Below are 17,684 nucleotides of genomic sequence, written 5' to 3' on the forward strand. Positions count from 1 at the left end.
GGGGAAATGATTAAGAGCTTATTTATATAAACCCCTTCCTGCTGCATCGATTGGCTTGTTTTGTAAATATCCGGTGCCCTGGCGGGGTCCCCTGCTTTCAGTCTCTTGTTTTTCTGGAACACAGCAGACCCTTCCTCTTCAAGAGTTGCTCTCCAGAGCAGACCGCCTAGTGTCCTAGCTCTTCGGGAAGGAGCTGCCTCTGAGCTGATATCCCTCTCACTGACACCCCACAGGCTCTGCCATCCATCTTCATGCCCAGGCCCCTCCCTCCCCAGATCATGGCAGCTACGTACGGGAACTGTGTCTTTGTAATTCACAGTTAGTCGATTATGCCCTGAATGTGCTTTATCAGGGCCGAGTGCACAGCCTTAGCGTGTTCACAGTGATGCCAAGTGAGCAGCCAACTCCCGCACCCGGGACTGCTTTTGATAGTACTGAGAGCCTTTGCAGAGAGCACGAAATGAGGACATTTCCTCGGCGTTTGTGCATCTCAAAGCGAGATGTTTGGCCTCCGGTCGGTTTGACGGGTCCTGTCGTGTTCACGGTCTCTTCTTCCTCAACAGTGGAGAGGACCATGCTGGACTTCCCTCAGCACGTGTCGCCTGACAGAGACGTGCGGGCCGCGAGCACGGAAGCAGACAAACGGCTTTCTCGTTTTGATATTGAGATGAGCATGAGAGAAGATGTATTTCAGAGAATTGTTCATTTACAAGTAAGTGGTCAATGAGAGTAAGTCCTTGGAAAGGAAGAGGAACAAAGTGCGTAGCGAGAATAACCTGGGCCACAGAGGACGCTCCGCCGGAGAAAGTGCTCGCTGCTCTCGCATTGCAGCCACGCGTGGTTTCCAGCGCCCACGCTGAGTGGCTCACACGCTGCCTATGATTCTAGCTCCAGGAGACCCAAACCCTCTGCTAGCCACCGTCATCTACCAGCATGCACATACACAGGCACACACAAACGTACAAATTTTTTAGATGTAAGAACCTGGGGGCTGGGTACATATCATGTAGAGCGGGTGTGTGGATGTACAGGGCCCTGGCTTTAACCTTTATTAATACAAGAGGAAAAGGTGAGAACCTTTGATCAAGAGTAAAAAGTACTTGAATTTTCCTAGAGTTTGTTTTCAGAAATTATAGTAATTATTTCCAGTGTTGTTTTATATCAGTTGCATATATATCGAGTTATTAATTGCATTCACTTAGAATTAAAAACTGAATGTAGAAAGTGCACATCCATAAATCTAAGCTTTTTTAAGCCATTATGAACTTGGTAGCTCAGTGGAGAAACCTCTTTGACTTTCCAAACTATTGCAAGGCTTATATTAGACCAAATCAATTAGATGCAAATGAAATTGGGTTGTTATCTGAGGATCTTGTGTTCTGATCTTTAGTATTGTGTAACAAGTCTTTTTCTGTTCCACCAGCCAGCTCCCAAATAATGACACAGAGTCCTCTCATTAATTATGAAAGCTCGGCCTATAGCTTAGGCTTGTTCCTAACTAGCTCTTACAACTTAAATTAATCCATTGATATTAATCTATGTCCTACCATGTGGCTTTTACCTCTCTCCCATCTTGTACCTCCTGTTTCCTCTCCATGTCTCGGCATCTCTCTACCCCTCAATTATCTCCTCCTAATTCCTCTCTATGCCCAGAAGTCCTACCTATACCTCCTGCCTAGCTATTGGCTGTTCAGCTCTTATTACACCAATCACAGCAATACATCTTCACACAGTGTGCAAATATCCCACAACAGCGTTGATTATATGCTGCTGATATGCCAAAGCTGTCCTACATTTCTCCTCAGCGTTTCCAGGACTCAGAGAAATCCCACATAATGAGTGTTGTAGGTGAATTGCCTTGAATGCCTTTGATGTCTCATCACTGATGGGCCTTTGCCTGCCAGCATTATAAGCATGCCTTTGCTTCAAATCCTTACTTTCCTGGCATTTCCCAGCATTCTGTTGAAAAGGTCTGAAATTTCACATTTGTGTTTTATTATGCGTGTTTCTTTTTGCAAAGTCAGAAATATAAAAACTTTCTTTTTATGACAAGAATTGAAATAAGGTTTTGGTTTTTGTTGTTAACTGCTGTTTAATTTGTAGCTCCTGGCAGAACATACCGCTGTGATTGGCGTGTGAAGTGCGCATGCTCTCTAGTTTCTCATGCCCCGTGATCATTTTTCACTCTGTAGTTGATAATCATCAATACGGTTCCTCTTTGGCACTATGAAAATAACAAATGAAAGTAAGTTTATGATATTCCTTACTATCTAAATTACTGCCCCCTCCTTTGGCACCACGAGGGGTCAAACCCTGGCCTCCCTGCCAGGCATGCACCTTACCACTGAGCTGCACTCCCAGACCTTCGTAAGTAGGTTCTTGTTAGGAGTAAAGTTTTCCTTCACTCTTCTCCCTCTCTGGCTCTCTCGGGTGTTGCCCGGATGCAGAAGGTTGTCACATTGGATTCCCTGCCCTCCTTTTACGTTTTGTGTTGGGCCCATCTCCACCCCACTTGAGAGCAGATGACACCTGGAGCATGGGCTGGCGCCCTTCTGACCTGTTAGGCACCAGTGCATCCGTGGAGTTTGTGTGTTTACTTGGGCTGGTTTGGGTTGGTTTGTTTGTTTTTTGTTTTGAGGAGTTTTTTTCTCTGGCTGTCCTAGAACTCACTTGGTAGCCCAGGCTGGCCTCAAACTCACAGAGATCTGCCTGCCTCTGCCTCCCTAGTGCTGGGATTAAAGATGTGCCCTACCACTGCCAGGGTTGGGCTGGCTTGTTTAGACTTCACTGAAACAATGTAAGATGTTCCAGGTTTGGTTCCAAAGTTACCACCTCCTTCTAACTGAGTAGTTACTCGTACTAGGTGATTGCTGTGTGGATATTTTTAGCGTCTTCTGCTGTGTGCTAAGGTTCTGTATCAGAGTAATGAAGCCTAACTATTGTGTTTGTTTTTGAGACTCATTGCATTAGGTAAATGTAGTTACTTTTAAAAACCTTCCAGGACAAATAGGCAGTGTTTTTTAAAAGCTACAATTATTAATGTCAGTTTTCTACCAAGGTGGGTGCTTTAAAAATATAAATATCATCCCATTTATAGATAAGGACAAAATTAGACATATCGCAAATGTTCTAAACTGTAAAGGATACAGGACAGCCATACTGTGACACAGAAGACAAGCTACAGAAATGACAGTTATAATTACTTCAGAGTCAGTGATTTCAGGCTTACTTTGATGAAGCTAATCTTATAATACTGAGTTGTCCAGAAAGTAACCAGATACTAGATGTTATCTTGTTATTTTGTTTCACTTAAAATTAATGAATAGAAATGTGAAATTGCTGGCGGTGGTGGCGCACGCCTTAAATCCCAGCACTTGAGAGGCAGAGGCAGGCAGATCTCTGTGAGTTCAAGGCCAGCCTGGTCTACAGAGTGAGTTCCTAGGACAGCCAGGGCTACAGAAGGTGAAATGATGGTCCACAGACAGACTACTCTGACCACACTGAACTCATCAGATCTCTTAAGCTAAGCATTCTGGCTTACATACTGCCTGTCCATGGCACTCACGTGGCCTTTACTCAGTGGCTTGCACACTGCCTTTCCACGGCACTCACGTGGCCTTTACTCAGTGGCTTGCACACTGCCTTTCCACGGCACTCACGTGGCCTTGACTCAGTGGCTTGCACACTGCCTTTCCACGGCACTCACGTGGCCTTTACTCAGTGGCTTGCACACTGCCTTTCCACAGCACTCACGTGGCCTTTACTCAGTGGCTTGCACACTGCCTGTCCACAGCACTCACGTGGCCTTTACTCAGTGGCTTGCACACTGCCTGTCCACAGCACTCACGTGGTCTTTGCTCAGTGCTTGCCCAGGCATGAGATGAGTATCTGCTCTTTTTAATGCAAGGTCACCAGTCTTTTCAGATTAAGATCACAGCTTTGTGACCTCATTTAACTTCAGTTATCTCCCAACACAACCACACAGGGGTCACAGCTTCTACACATGCATTTGATGAGACACAGTTTGGCCAGTTACACAGGACACTCCACATGGTCTCTTTCTGAAGTTTATCAGAGTATATCTTACTGTATGGCCGATCAAGGTATTAGGGCTTCTTTGCAAGAGACTCAGCCCTCCAGCAGGGATGATCCATCAAAGCTACAGTGAAGCCACTTATGTCGTAGAGGTCATAGGTCATGATTTCTGCCATACTGCTTTGAGTGATGTTTGGACCTTGAATTCTCTCCCAGTGTCCAGTGTGTTGAGTGCTTTGCCCCAGCCTTTGGCAGTTGACAGGAGGAAGAACCATTAGGAGATAAAGCCTGGTGGAAAGAAGTCAAGTCGTTGAAGGCATGCCCTTGATGGAAATGCCCCTCTCCGTGTTTGCCTCCCATTGTGAGGTGCCGTCTACCTTGCACTCTGCACATGATAGACTGCTTCGTTACAGCCCCAAGAGTGACATAGCCAGCTGCCCATGTAAAGACACCATGAGATAATAGAGTCCTTCCATCATTAAGAGCTGATTATCTCAGGTATTTTGTCACAGCAGAAGGCTAAGGAAGCAGATGATGAGTCCTTGGGATGTGCCCAAATATAAGATGTCACATCTCCATCTGGGGAATATCAGTAATTTACACTCATGTTTCAAAACCTCCAAATAAAGAATTTGTTAACTAAATGTATGAAAGAGATTGTAGTTCAGCATAGAGCTAACCACGGCACTCTTGCTCCTGATGTGTGGTTTAAAACACTGCTTTACATCGGTATAGATACAGAGCCATCTGATTTACTCTGACCGTCTATGAGGCAGCCCTAGTTCTTAGTAGAAAAAGTGCAGGTCAGAAGCCATTGGTGGGTGCTTGCCAGACACCATGTAGACTGTACAGAGCAGGTAAATGCTGTCTAGTGCCTCTGGCAGGCCTGGTACAACATCAGCGTCTAGTAAATGTCCATCAAACTAAAAGAGTCAGTGGCACATTCGGAAACAAAGCCTCCAGTAATTGGTGCTGGAACATGAGCTAGTAATGTGGGAAAAAATAACATTGACTCTTCTTCCTCCAGTGAACTGAAACACAATTCCAGGTCCACCAAGGTCTTAATCTACCATATAAAGCTTCCAGAACTCCGTAGAGGATGGCATCCTTATGATATCTGGGCAGGGATGTAGTTCTCAAATAAGGCACAAAAAGAGCCAACTGAAATACAAGGCCACTGATCTTAACTGCATTACAACAAAGGACTTTTATTTATAAAGCAAAAGACAAATCAAATGCTAGAGAAAGTAGCAAGGCATTTTACTAGCAAAGCATCCTAAGGTGGGTGGAGGAGTACACTACCAGTCAGTGACGGAGAGGCATCCCAGTAGAAATGTGAGCAGGTGACATGAAGGACAATTTGGAAGAGGCACAAATGGTAACTAACATGGAAGAGCTCAGCCTCGTTAGTAAGCAGGTGCTGTAAATGAGGACCACCGTAAGTTACCATTTTTCACTGATGAAATTGCCAAAAACGAAGAGGTCAGAAGATGTCTGTGTCATCGCGCTGTGAGTCAATGGGATTGCTCATGCAGTGCTAACACTGATGAAATTCATTAAAAATAGGAACAACTTAGGGACTTGAAGACAAACTTAATGACTTAAAATTGATCTTGAATTCCAGGTGACCTAGCATATCCTCTGCCATCCTCCCTAGGAATTAACTAGAGGTGCTTCTGCATTTGTGGACAGACCAAATTGGGCAAATGTCATACAGCATTATAATGGCAAACGCTGATGTATCGCAGATGTCCATCAGCAAGAAAACAAATTAAATAGAGTACATGTGTGCATGGATGTGTTATTTATAGCACTGAAAGGAATAAACTGTAGCAACCATGGAACAATGGGACTTAGTCCTAGAAATGGTGAAGGATAGAAATTGCTGAGTGTTGCATACAGCATGTCATTTTTTGGTGTGCACAGATACACACTTATTTACATAAGTGGTAAAACTGAAAAAGTCTCATCACAGATTGAGGACATCTCTCTCATGTAGATTGCCCAGCATCTGTAAATGTAAGTGTTGTCAGCCAGACATGATGGCACATGTGTTTAATCCCAGCACTCGGGAGGCAGAGGCAGGCAGTTCTCTGTAAGCTTGAGGACAACGTGGTCTATGTAGTGGGTTCCAGGCCAGCCAGGGCTTCATAGTGAGATCTTTTCTCAAAAAAAAAAAAAAAAAGGGAAGGAAGGAAAAGAAAAGTGTGTGTGTGTGTATGTATGTGTCTTAGTTATAGTTAGGGTTACTGTGATGAAACACCATAATCAAAAGCAACTTGAGCCAGGCGGTGGTGGCGGGGCACACCTTTAATCCCAGCCCTCGGAAAGCAGAGCCAGGCAGATCTCTGTGAGTTTGAGGCCACCTTGGTCTACAGAGCAAGATCCAGGCAAGGCACCAAAACTACACAGAGAAACCCTGTCTCAAAAAACAAACAAACAAACAAAAGCAACTTGAAGAAAGGTGTATTTGGCTTACATAACCAGAATCAGAGTCTGGCACTGAAGGAAGCCAAGACAAGAATTCAAACCAGGCAGGTACTTGGAGGCCAAAGCTGATGCAGGAACCATGGAAGGGTGCTGCGTACTGACTTGCTCCTCCTGGCTTGCTCAGCCTGCTTACTTACTTTCTGTTTTTTTTTTTTTTTTTTTTTTTTTTTCGAGACATGGTCTCTCTGTGTAGCCCTAGCTGTCCTGGGACACGTTTTGTAGCCCAGGCTGGCCTCAAACTCACAGAGATCTACCTGCCTCTGCCTCCCAAGTGCTGGGATTAAAGGTGTGCGCCACCAAACCTTACCCAGCCTGCTTTCTTAAAGAACTTGGGACCACCAGCCTAGGAGTGGCCCCATCTACAATGGGCTGGGCCCTCCCACACCTATCATTAATTAAGAAAATGTCCCGCAGGCTTGCCTACATCCCCATCTTATGTAGGTATTTTCTCAATTCCCTCCTGTCAGATGACTATACCTATGTCAAGGTGATATAAAACTACTCAGCACATAGTGTATTATGTATATATATATATATATAAAGTGTTGTCAGTGTCCTATTTCATAAATGAAAGGAGGATTTAGTTTGTACAACTTACACATACCTAGTTCTATTCATTTGTAAATATCACATATTGCTTACATTTTTAGAATAGTAAATGTATACTTTATCATACCAAAAGGAAAACAGAAAGCAACAACCACCCAAAAAAAAGAAAAGTAAAATTTCCCTATCCCCTTGATTAAGATGTTAGCAAATATCAAAAGCCAGCAGTGGTAGGTGGGCTTTTCTGTCCCACCAGCTCCCAAATCACGACACAGAGACTTATTTTGAAAGCTCAGCTGATAGCTTAGTCTTTTTTTTTTTTAAAGGTTTATTTATTTATTATGCATACAGTGTTCTGTCTACATGTGTCTTTGCAGTGCAGAAGAGGGCATCAGATCTCATTACAGGTGGTTGTGAGCCACCGTGTGGTTGTTGGGAATTGAACTCAGAACCTCTGGAAGAGCAGTCAGTGCTCTTAACCTCTGAGCCATCTCTCCAGCCCCTTAGGCTTGTCTTTAGCTTTTGTAATTTAACCTGTTTCTATTCATCTGTGTGCTGCCCGAGGCTTGTTAGCATCATCTATGTGCTGTCCACCCTGCTCTCCTGCTTCTATGTGTCTCCAGCTGGCAACTCTCCCCTTCTTCCTAGTGTTCTCTCTGCCCCGAAAATCCTGCCTAGCTATGGGCCATTTAGCTTTTTATTAAGCCAACCACAGTGAAATATCTTCACATACTGTAAAGGAATATTCCACAACAAGCAGGGATGGTTGAGGTCTTGGCATTTCCAGTACTAACAAAGGCTTCTGAATCGTCTAAAAACTAGCAATAAATCAAGGGTTTCATACATAACTCTTTCCAGCTACACTGGTGATAAAAGCATACAGTTTGTTTATGATAAATAACATAAGATATGTTATTCCTATAGTCTGCTAAGTAAGTAATAAACACACAGGAGGAAGTCTTTGGTGAAATAGGGCTTGAATAATGCAAGCTAGATTTAAAAATTAGAATGCGGCCAGGTGGTGGTGGCGCACACCTTTAATCCCAGCACTCGGGAGGCAGAGGCAGGCGGATCTCTGTGAGTTCGAGGCCAGCCTGTACTACAGAGTGAGTTCTAGGAAAGGCGCAAAGCTACACAAAGAAACCCTGTCTCGAAAAACCAAAAAATAAAAAAATAAAAAAATTAGAATGCACTATTATAATATTGTTTGTATCTTTTAAGAGCTTCAGGCTTGAGCTTACCAATTAATCTTAGCCAATTACTGACTTAAAAGAATTTAAATGTTACGGTGGTGATAAATGGGTCATGAGTTTAAGTAGACGATGCTGAGTGATTGAACCCAGAGCCTTGTACATGCTAAGCATTAGTATTATCACCTGGCCTGCATCCCCAGATCAAGTTTAGGTGCTTTTAACCTACTCATGCCTAGTTTAAACAGGTGTGGAGATTAAACACCAAATTAAAAGAACCAGTACCCTAAAACCATAAACAAAAACTAGGTACAGAAGTCATTATGACATGTTCCCTTTCTTTACCATGCTTTTTTTTTTTTTTTAATTTTAAAATATGTAAGTCTAGGGGCTGGAGAGAGAGCTCAGCAGTTAAGAGTACTTACTGCTCTTCCAGAGAACCCAAATTCAGTTCCCAGGACCCATGTCAAGTGGCTTCCAACCACTGACTCCAGCTCCAAGGGATCATACACCTCTGGCCTCTGACCTCCCTAGGCACCTGCATTCACATACACCTGCCCATATTCAGACACACACCCACATTATTAAAAATTATATATATATGAAAATTTATTACTTATTTACAAAAGTTTATTACAGTGCACAGGAGGATCTAGACTAACAATTCATTCTAGCTGTAGGTGGCAGATGTTAGAGCAGGGAATGCAAGGGTTAAATGTGAACGGGAGAGGGTCACTGTCATCTCAGGTATAAGGAACAGCTTACTTTTTGCCAGATTTCTTTATTTCTTTTATTAATAGTTTTTTTCATATAGTATATCTGATTATGGTTTGTCCTCCTGTAATGCACCCCAGAGCCTCCCAGCCCGCCTAAATCCACACCCTTCCTTTCTCATTAGAATACAGATATCTAAAAGTATATATAAGATAAAAACAAACAGAAGAAAAAGCTTAAGAAACACATACAAATGCAAAGACACACATTCACACACAGCAGAAATTTCGTAAAAACATAAAACTGGAAACTGTAATATACATGCAATGGACATGTAAGCTTAAAAAGGAAGGAGGGACAGGCCCTGACAAAGCATTATGAGACAAAGAACCTCCAAAAATGCTACTGAGTTGGTTTTGTGTTGGACGTCTCCTACGGCATGGGGCCTGCCCTTAGACCCAGTGAGACTCCATTTTCCTCTGCGAGTGGCTCTCAATTGGAGGTGGGTTCTGGGTTAGGGAGTGGCCTGTATCCACTTCCCCTCTTGGCTCTAGGACTCCCCGTTTACCAGCTTTCTTAATTCTACCTGTAGCCCGTCCTTCCCCACAACCTTGGCCTTCAGCTCCTTGAGTATCTTCTATTTCTTTTTGTTTCTGCTTGAAAACCTTGTCTTCCTTACCTGTCTCTTTGGCCTGCTTCTTGGGCTGTTTCAGGGTTGTTCTTTGTTGTTTTTTTCCTACCTGCGGGGCGTTTACCCACCAACCCCACAGTTCCCCAGAGTTTTCTTGAGTTCAAGCAGCAGGAAATATTAGCTAGAAAGATTTATATTGCGGAGATAAACAGAAAATAAAGGATAGCCTCGAGAGGGCCTGGAACCTATTCCAATGGGCCCCGACTGTCTCTGGCCCAGGGTTTTTATAGAGACGCCAAGGGGTAGAGCAAAAGACCTTCTCCCCCAGCACAGCCAAGTGCAGACCATCTCAGACACCTGCACTCGGGCCTGTGGTCCTAATCATCATTTATGAGGACATGCTGGGTAAAGCCATGAGGAACCCGAGACCAGGCTCCCACAGGGCTCCTACAGCCACCCTTGCAGCCCATTGTGGCATCTGTAGCCCCTTCTCCAGACCCTAATCCTAAACCTAATTTTTACACTACGTCTAGTCTTTCATAGCCAGTGCTGACTGCTGACAATCTCGTCAGGCCTTCAGAAGCACGGGGACCCAGATGTAAGGCACCATGGCTTGGTGCCCTTGCTTTAATTTTTTGTACCTCTCCAAGTACGTAACTTCTTTTTCCCTCCTAGTACGTAATACTAACATTATCTGTTAGTAAATCATTTTGTTTTACATATGAAACTATTTCTTTATTTCCCTAGAGTCTGAGATAAATAGGGACTCAGCAAGTGTATGCCGAATGGAACATACAGTATATCCTGATTACAGTTTCTCCCAAAGAAACATGTCCCATGTAGTGTGTGCCCGGTGTCCTCATATGCATGTGTCATGTGGTGAATGCTTGGCACATCCTTTGGTGGAACATGTGGTGGAGCTGTGGGGCCACATTGGTCATCAGGCAGGTTGTTGTGCATCTCTCCAGCCCAGGAATCCAGACCTCTACCCGAGGTCGTCTTCCCTGGATCCCTCACTAATACCGTAAATGCTGGGGGGTGGGGGGAGGGCTTAAAACTGCAAATGGGGGAAGAACGCAGTAGGCCTCGTAACACACCCTGATGTCTTTCAACATTAGCAAATTCAGTTTATGAATCCATTGTTTAGATAGCATTCAGAGGAACAATCTTCAGAGTTCTTTCGGCATTATAATTTCTTCTTCTTTATTTATTTATTTATTTATTTATTTTTGGTTTTTCGAGACAGGGTTTCTCTGTGTAGCTTTGTGCCTTTCCTGGAACTCATTTGGAGACCAGGCTGGCCTTGAACTCACAGAGATCCGCCTGCCTCTGCCTCCCAAGTGTTGGGACTAAAGGTGTGCGCCACCGCCGCCGCCCGGCATAATTTCTTCTTTTAACCTAAAAAAAAACATCACCAAAACCAGAAAATTCTTGGGGCCGGGCATGGTTGTGCCCACCTTTAATCCCAGCACTTGAGAGGCAGAAGCAGGCAGATTTCTGAGTTCGAGGCCAGCCCGCTCTATGGAGTTAGTTCCAGGACAGCCAGGGCTACACAGAGAAACCCTGTCTTGAAAAAAACAAAAAATAAACAAAAAAATCAGGCCAAGCATGATGGCACATGACTTTAATCCCAGTACTCTAAAAACAAAGGAAGTCCGATCTCTATGACTTCAAGGGTAGCCTAGTCTACATAGTGAGTTCACAGCCAGCCAGTAATATATTGTGAGACTATTAAGGAAGGAAGGAAGGAAGGAAGGAAGGAAGGAAGGAAGGAAGGAAGGAAGGAAGGAAGGAAGGAAGGAAGGAAGGAAGGAAGGAAGGAAGGAAGGAAAAAACAAGATATATGAAGCTCTTGTGAAGGAAAAAACAAAATTATGAGCTAAAGGAGCAAAGGTTTGAAGAGAATAAAATAAACAACAATTAAATTGCTGGGTGTAATGGCTCTTGCATTTAACCCACCACTCGGGAGGCAGAGGCAGGCAGATCTCTGTGACTTTGAGGCCAGCCTGGTCTACAGAGCAACTTCTAGAATAGCCGGGGCTACGTATTGAGGCTCTGTCTTAACCAAAACCTTATTTTTATTGTGAGACTTTAAATAATTATAATGAATAAAGGGTGATGATGGAGTAATAAGGAAAAATCAGTAAACTAAGCATTTTAAGAATTTTACTCGGGGCTGGAGAGATGGCTCAGAGGTTAAGAGCACTGGCTGTTCTTCCAGAGGTCCTGAGTTCAATTCCCAGCACCCACATGGTGGTTTACAACCATCTATAATGAGATCTGGTGCCCTCTTCTGGCCTGCAGGGATATGTGCAGACAGAACACTGTATACATAATAAACAAATAAATCTTTAAAAAAAAAAAAAAAAAAAAAAGAATTTTACTCTGCTATTGTTCATGTTAGACATCTCTGTTGTCTTGGGAAAAATCTTAAATTTGACCTCAGTTTTCTTTACAAGGTGGTTTTATAAGCGTTCATGGGATGTACAACATGAACAAATATAAAAGCTCTTTGTTAGAGGGGGAGGTTCAGGGGGAAAATAAACCTTATCCCCACGGGTAAAAATAAGGGTGCCTACTATCACATCATGCAAATTAAATGTTAGATGTCTTGAAGAAGAGAAGCTTTTCCTGAGGAGACCTGTGAGGCTACTGTAGCTGGCTAGAGGAATGCAGGTCTACAGAACAGTCTAAAATAGTGGTTCTCAACCTAGGCGTCGAGACCCCAAACCCTTTTGGGGGGGTTGTATATCAGATATTTGCATTACAGTTTGTAACTGTAGCAAAATTACAGGTATGAAGTAGCAACAAAGTAATTTTGTGGTTGGGGTCCCCACACCATGAGGAACTGCGTTACAGGGGTGCAGCAGCAGGGCGGTTGAGGAGCACTGCTCCGGAGCCTGGCAGCTTTCACTTAGCGGCTCCTGTGAGGATGCAGACCGTTCTGGGGATCACAGAAGCGGGGACACCATACGTGACTGGCCGCACGGCAGTGGGCTTACGCAGTGCACTCTAGAAGGGCCTCCGTCTTCTTCCACAAGCCTGTGGAAACTTTCTGAGCCCTCAGAGTCTGGGTGGCAAGGGGGCTCTGGTTATTTGTTCAGTCGTTTTTGTGGTAAGTTAAGTATTTCAGTATGCTAATTGGTGATGGTTTAATTAGACCCAGTTCAAGGCTGGTTTTCCTCAGAATATCCTTCAACCTGTTTGCACTTGTAGTACTCATTTTGAAAATATGTGGTTTTCACTTTAATGTAGACTGTGAATGCTACACGTATGCCCTTGAGTGTCTCTCTGCAGATGTAGAAGTGTAGACCTAGCTTGAGAACCCCCAGTAATCAAGTACAGCCATGGGGTAGCCATGAACGCCTCTCAACACCAGCTGCTGAGACCATATTGTTAGTTGTTGTTCCAAGCTCAGAACCTAATGTCTCAGCTCCCCGAGGGCGGGCTCTCTGCTATACATCTCAACCTCCTAGGACCTTACCAACATACCCAGCTCTTACCAGGCCCTGCTCACCATACTACACATACTATGGCCTAGATACTCCTCCACCCTTACCCCACCCCCCACTCTACCATCCCCCCTCCACCCCACCCCATGTTGCAACTTGCAATGTCATGCTGTCTAGAGACTCCTGTTGCCATGCTCACACCTCAGCACAGACTTCCTGGCGCTGCTGAAACCAGCCTAGATGAGCCCCAGCTAATGACATCCGCATGAACATTGTGATTTGAACTGCTCACCGTCCCTGTGGGAGCCAGTCCATAACCAAGTTGTCTCCCTAGACATTCTGGGTTTCTTCCCATTGCAGGTACCTGCTGCTAGGATCCCAGTAGGTGCCAAAACCAGCTCAGGAGAGTTCCACCTCCAGTCATGCCCAACTCACAGCTCCACAGAGACACAAAGGGAGATTATAATGGAAAAAGGAGTCTAACTGCCCCTACCCTCTGCTGAGAATAAGCTCAGGAAACATTGAGTAATGTTGGTAGTGCTTGCTACTGTGACACCGATGTTTCACTGATAGGCAATGTGAAGCACTGTTTCTGTTCTGAGTGGTGCTGAGTGAAAATGCAACTCTGTTTACCTACCTGTCACCAGCCATCTCAGATGCCATTGCTAAAGCTCCACACCATTCACTTAACAATCTAATCAGTTGGGAAAGTTGGCACACTCAGGGATGGATGGTCCTGGTCTTTCATGGAGAAAATGTCCAGCTGACAGGAGGTCTGTAAGCTCCGGTGACAGACGGCTCTCCTTGTCCCTCAGCCAAAGCAAGTCCTTTGTACCTGCTGAGTCTGTCTGGAGTCACATTTCCTCCCAGGGACCATGAGCTGACCAGCCACCTTAGATACACCTCGAGTATCCTGTGACTTGCTTTGGATTTTTGGATTTTTATTGTCTTGACTGGGGGAATTTCCCAGCCTCCTCCAGGGCCTTCTGTTCTTTGGAGTGAGAGCTTTGCCTGCTGCATACAGATTCAGACTTGGGGGCGGGCAGCGTCCCTTCTGCTTTTGTGGGGTGCTGACTCATTTTCCCCAGATACTTGTTCAGATGCAGCCTGCTAGAGTCCCTTGATCTCCCTTGCCAAGTGACAGGAAGGTGTTTTTTGAAGTACTGGAGCCGTTTGCTGGGGTTTCATCCAGCTGTCCTTGTTTGGTATCTTGGCAAGAGAGTCCCTAGCACTTGTGCAGAAGTCACCCCATTATTTCTCTTCCTGCATCCCAAGTGGAACCAGGCTAACAAATGATCGAAGATTAAATCCAGATGATGTGCAGTAAGAACTCTGTTGTAACAAAGAGCTTTGCCTATAAAGACTGCTCACAATGAGACTACAAATACATCCATATCACACGCTTCTCCGGGCCTCAGACCCTCAGTTCTGAGGCAGGGCAAGGCGGTCCTGGTTTGCTTTTGATTTAGTCAGTATTTCTGTTTTAAATTAGCAGAAGCTCACCAAAGCATAAGAGAAATTAGGTCTTCAAGAGGGCCCACTCCATAATCACCTGTGTTTCCTGGCCCAACAGAGAGGATGGATAAATGCAGTGCACTGGCTTTGGCCTGGGGGTTGATTGTTTGGCTGTGTGCTATCAGAGCAGAAATGACTGACATGCTTGTTAATTTCAGGAAAACTGTGATTTGGAGAAGATAAAGCCTGAAGCCAGGCGATACTTGGAAAAGTCAATTAAAATGGGAAAGAGAAATGGACTCCATCTTTCAGAGCAAGTAAGAAATGTGAGTTTGTGTTTCTTTTTATTATTATTAATAACTGTTGTTCTTTGACAATTTTACATATGTGTAAGATGCGTCTTAATTACTCTCGCACACACATACTCTCTCTTATCTCCTTCTACTCCTGTCGTTTTCTTATTTAGAAGAAAGAGAAAAAAACCAACAAATAGGGAAATAGATGAATTTTAATAGAATAACTCATGATAAAAATCCATTTACAGTATATTTGATATTAGGTTCTTTACTTTTTTTTTTTTTATAAAGATTTATCTTATTTTAATCATATGTGTGTGTCTGTGGGTGTGTATGTGTATGTGCTGATACCCACGGGAGCCAGAAAAGAGCCTCAGTGCCCTGGAGTTTCAATTACAGGAGTGGTTGTGAGCTGCCCAGTGTGGGTGCTGGGAACTGAACAAGGGTCCTCTGGAAGGACAGCAAGCACTCTTAACCATCCCCCAGCCCCTGCTTCAACTCTTAAAACTCCTGCTAACCTGTTAGTAACTGAACAACTTCTAACTCAATTGTTCCCCCCCCCCCACACACACACACCCCTGGGCCCCTTCTTTTAAAATAGGATCCCACTATGTAACCCTATTTGACCTGGGACTCGCTGTGCCGACCAGGCTGGCCTCAGACTCAGATCCCCCTGCCTCTGCCTCTGTCTTCAGAGTGCTGGGATTACAGATGTGTGCCGCCATGCCTGGCAACCTCACTGCCCTTTAATCCTCTCCATGGTTTTTTTTTTTTTTTTGTGTGTGTGTATATCAGGCTAATTTCCTTTGCTATGTTTTATATTCTTAAAAAGTAAATTCCAGCCGGGCGTTGGTGGCGCACGCCTTTAATCCCAGCACTCGGGAGGCAGAGCCAGGCGGATCTCTGTGAGTTCGAGGCCAGCCTGGGCTACCAAGTGAGCTCCAGGAAAGGCGCAAAGCTACACAGAGAAACCCTGTCTCGAAAAACAAAAAAAAAAAAAAAAAAGTAAATTCCACTTCTGTTTCTGTTCAGAAAGGGGCAGGCCTCCCATGAGTATCAATAAAGTATAGCATATCAAGTTGAGGTAGGACTAAGCTCCTCCCCTCATATTAAGGTTGGGCAAGGCAACTCAGTATGAGGAATGGGTTCCCAAAAGCCTGCCAAAACATCAGGGAAGGCCCTGTTCCCACTGCTGAGAGTCCCACAAATAGATTGTGGTGGGCACGGGGAGGTGGGAGAGGGAATGGGAGGAGAGAAGAGAAGAAACTGTGGTCAGGATGCAAAATAAATGAACTAATTTAACTAATTTTTAAAAAGGAAAGCGTGAGTTTTTTGTTAAAAAGGAAAACCAGCAGGATAAACTAAAAGTACTAGGAAAACATAGAGGAAAAAAATGGAGAATTATGGACAGTTAAAAAAAAATAGAAGAGAAGCAAAAGAAAGAAAAAAAAAGTAAATTCCAGATTTCAGGAGCTAGTTGATCTTAATCACACTGAGATAGAGCACTCTTAATAAAACCCATACTGGTAAAGAGTTTGAAAACCAGCATTTTAGGATAGGACACCCTGTGATTAATACATGCCACTTACATGAAGAGAGATTAGCCCCTGAGAAGTGCTGCTCAGACATTTTCTTGGGTGAGTCAAATCAAGACTTCCAGGTTCTGTGATAAGCTCAGCTGCTTTATTGACCTCATTCATTTGGACAGGAAATAAAATCCTTGGTTTATTTCCAGGTCATTCCTGAGGACTGCAGAAATAAGTTTGACAGACATCCAAACCAAGTTTTATTTGGTGACTGATGTCATTCTGGAAGATAGTATTGAAGGTGCCATGGAGATGTCAGCATCTTTCTGCCACCTGAGTGTCCTTTGATCACTCTGTTTCCTGGTCATCCTAATTGGGTGGCTGGTGTCACCCACTTGACCCTTTGACTTGCTAGTCAACCCCCTGTTCTCTTGGGTGCATGAAAATTATAGTAATTAAACTATGATTGGTTGCAGCAAACAGAATCGCATTTAAGCAACTTAAGGAAGTTCGAAGGTTTTAGAGTTAGATGACCAAACCTAAACCCCAGCATTCCAGACACACATAGAGCTGTGTCTCTGGGTCTCAGTTCCCCACAGCAGATCTTTTACCAAAGTCCCACTTTGTGTCAAGTAGATTGCATTACCCAGCTTTGTCAGAAGAATGAGATTATCCTACATTTTTTCTTGCGGTTCTCTATCATCTCCTTGGATCTCCTACCCAGTGCTTTTACAGAATTGTTAGAGGGGTGCCAGGCATGGAATCAGTCATTACTGCAGGAAGATGGTACAGTGACCTAGTTGGTACAGATGGCACAACCCTGGAGTGTTCACTATCAGGTCCTGTTTGAACTATGTGGCTGCTGTAGAATGGGGAAGGGGGAGATGGGGGAAGCGATGGGTGTGTTCTCAGACAGTGTTGAGCAAAGTATTCCGGCAGTAGTAGACAGACTGACTGACAGCAGCTGCTTTGCGGGGTGCATTTCTAAGAAAGGACTTCTGAGAGAAGACAGAATCCCGACTTCGTGTATAATTGAAACATGTTGGCCGATAGTGATGAAAATGAAAGGTTTTTTTCACTGTTAATGCCCTGTCTGTCTTCCTTCCTTTCAGGAAATCAAATCAATGAAGAAAAGAATGAGTGAGCTATGCATTGACTTCAACAAAAACCTCAATGAGGATGATACTTTCCTTGTATTTTCCAAGGCTGAACTTGGTAAAATTCTGATGTTTGCTACATTAGATTATATCACTTGCAGATTCCAACCTAAATTAAAATCCAAAGGATTCTTTTAAAAATTGTCTAGTATCAGGGCTGGAGTCATGGTCAACAGTTAAGAGTACTGGCTA

The 17,684-nt window shown here is 44.0% G+C and overlaps 1 protein-coding gene across 1 annotated transcript in view; it reads left to right on the forward strand.

Annotated features, from left to right (window-relative positions):
* Nucleotides 1-17,684, forward strand: part of Nln (neurolysin) — a 106,417-nt gene that overhangs the window by 44,455 nt on the left and 44,278 nt on the right. Inside the window, exons 3-5 of the mRNA XM_006982738.4 lie at nt 564-712; nt 14,732-14,839; nt 17,448-17,550. Coding sequence (XP_006982800.1) covers nt 564-712; nt 14,732-14,839; nt 17,448-17,550 — 360 coding nt within the window. The remainder of the gene's footprint in view (nt 1-563; nt 713-14,731; nt 14,840-17,447; nt 17,551-17,684) is intronic.

The sequence above is a fragment of the Peromyscus maniculatus genome, chromosome 15, assembly GCF_049852395.1.
Source record: "Peromyscus maniculatus bairdii isolate BWxNUB_F1_BW_parent chromosome 15, HU_Pman_BW_mat_3.1, whole genome shotgun sequence".
In the NCBI taxonomy this organism is placed as follows: Eukaryota; Metazoa; Chordata; class Mammalia; order Rodentia; family Cricetidae; genus Peromyscus; species Peromyscus maniculatus.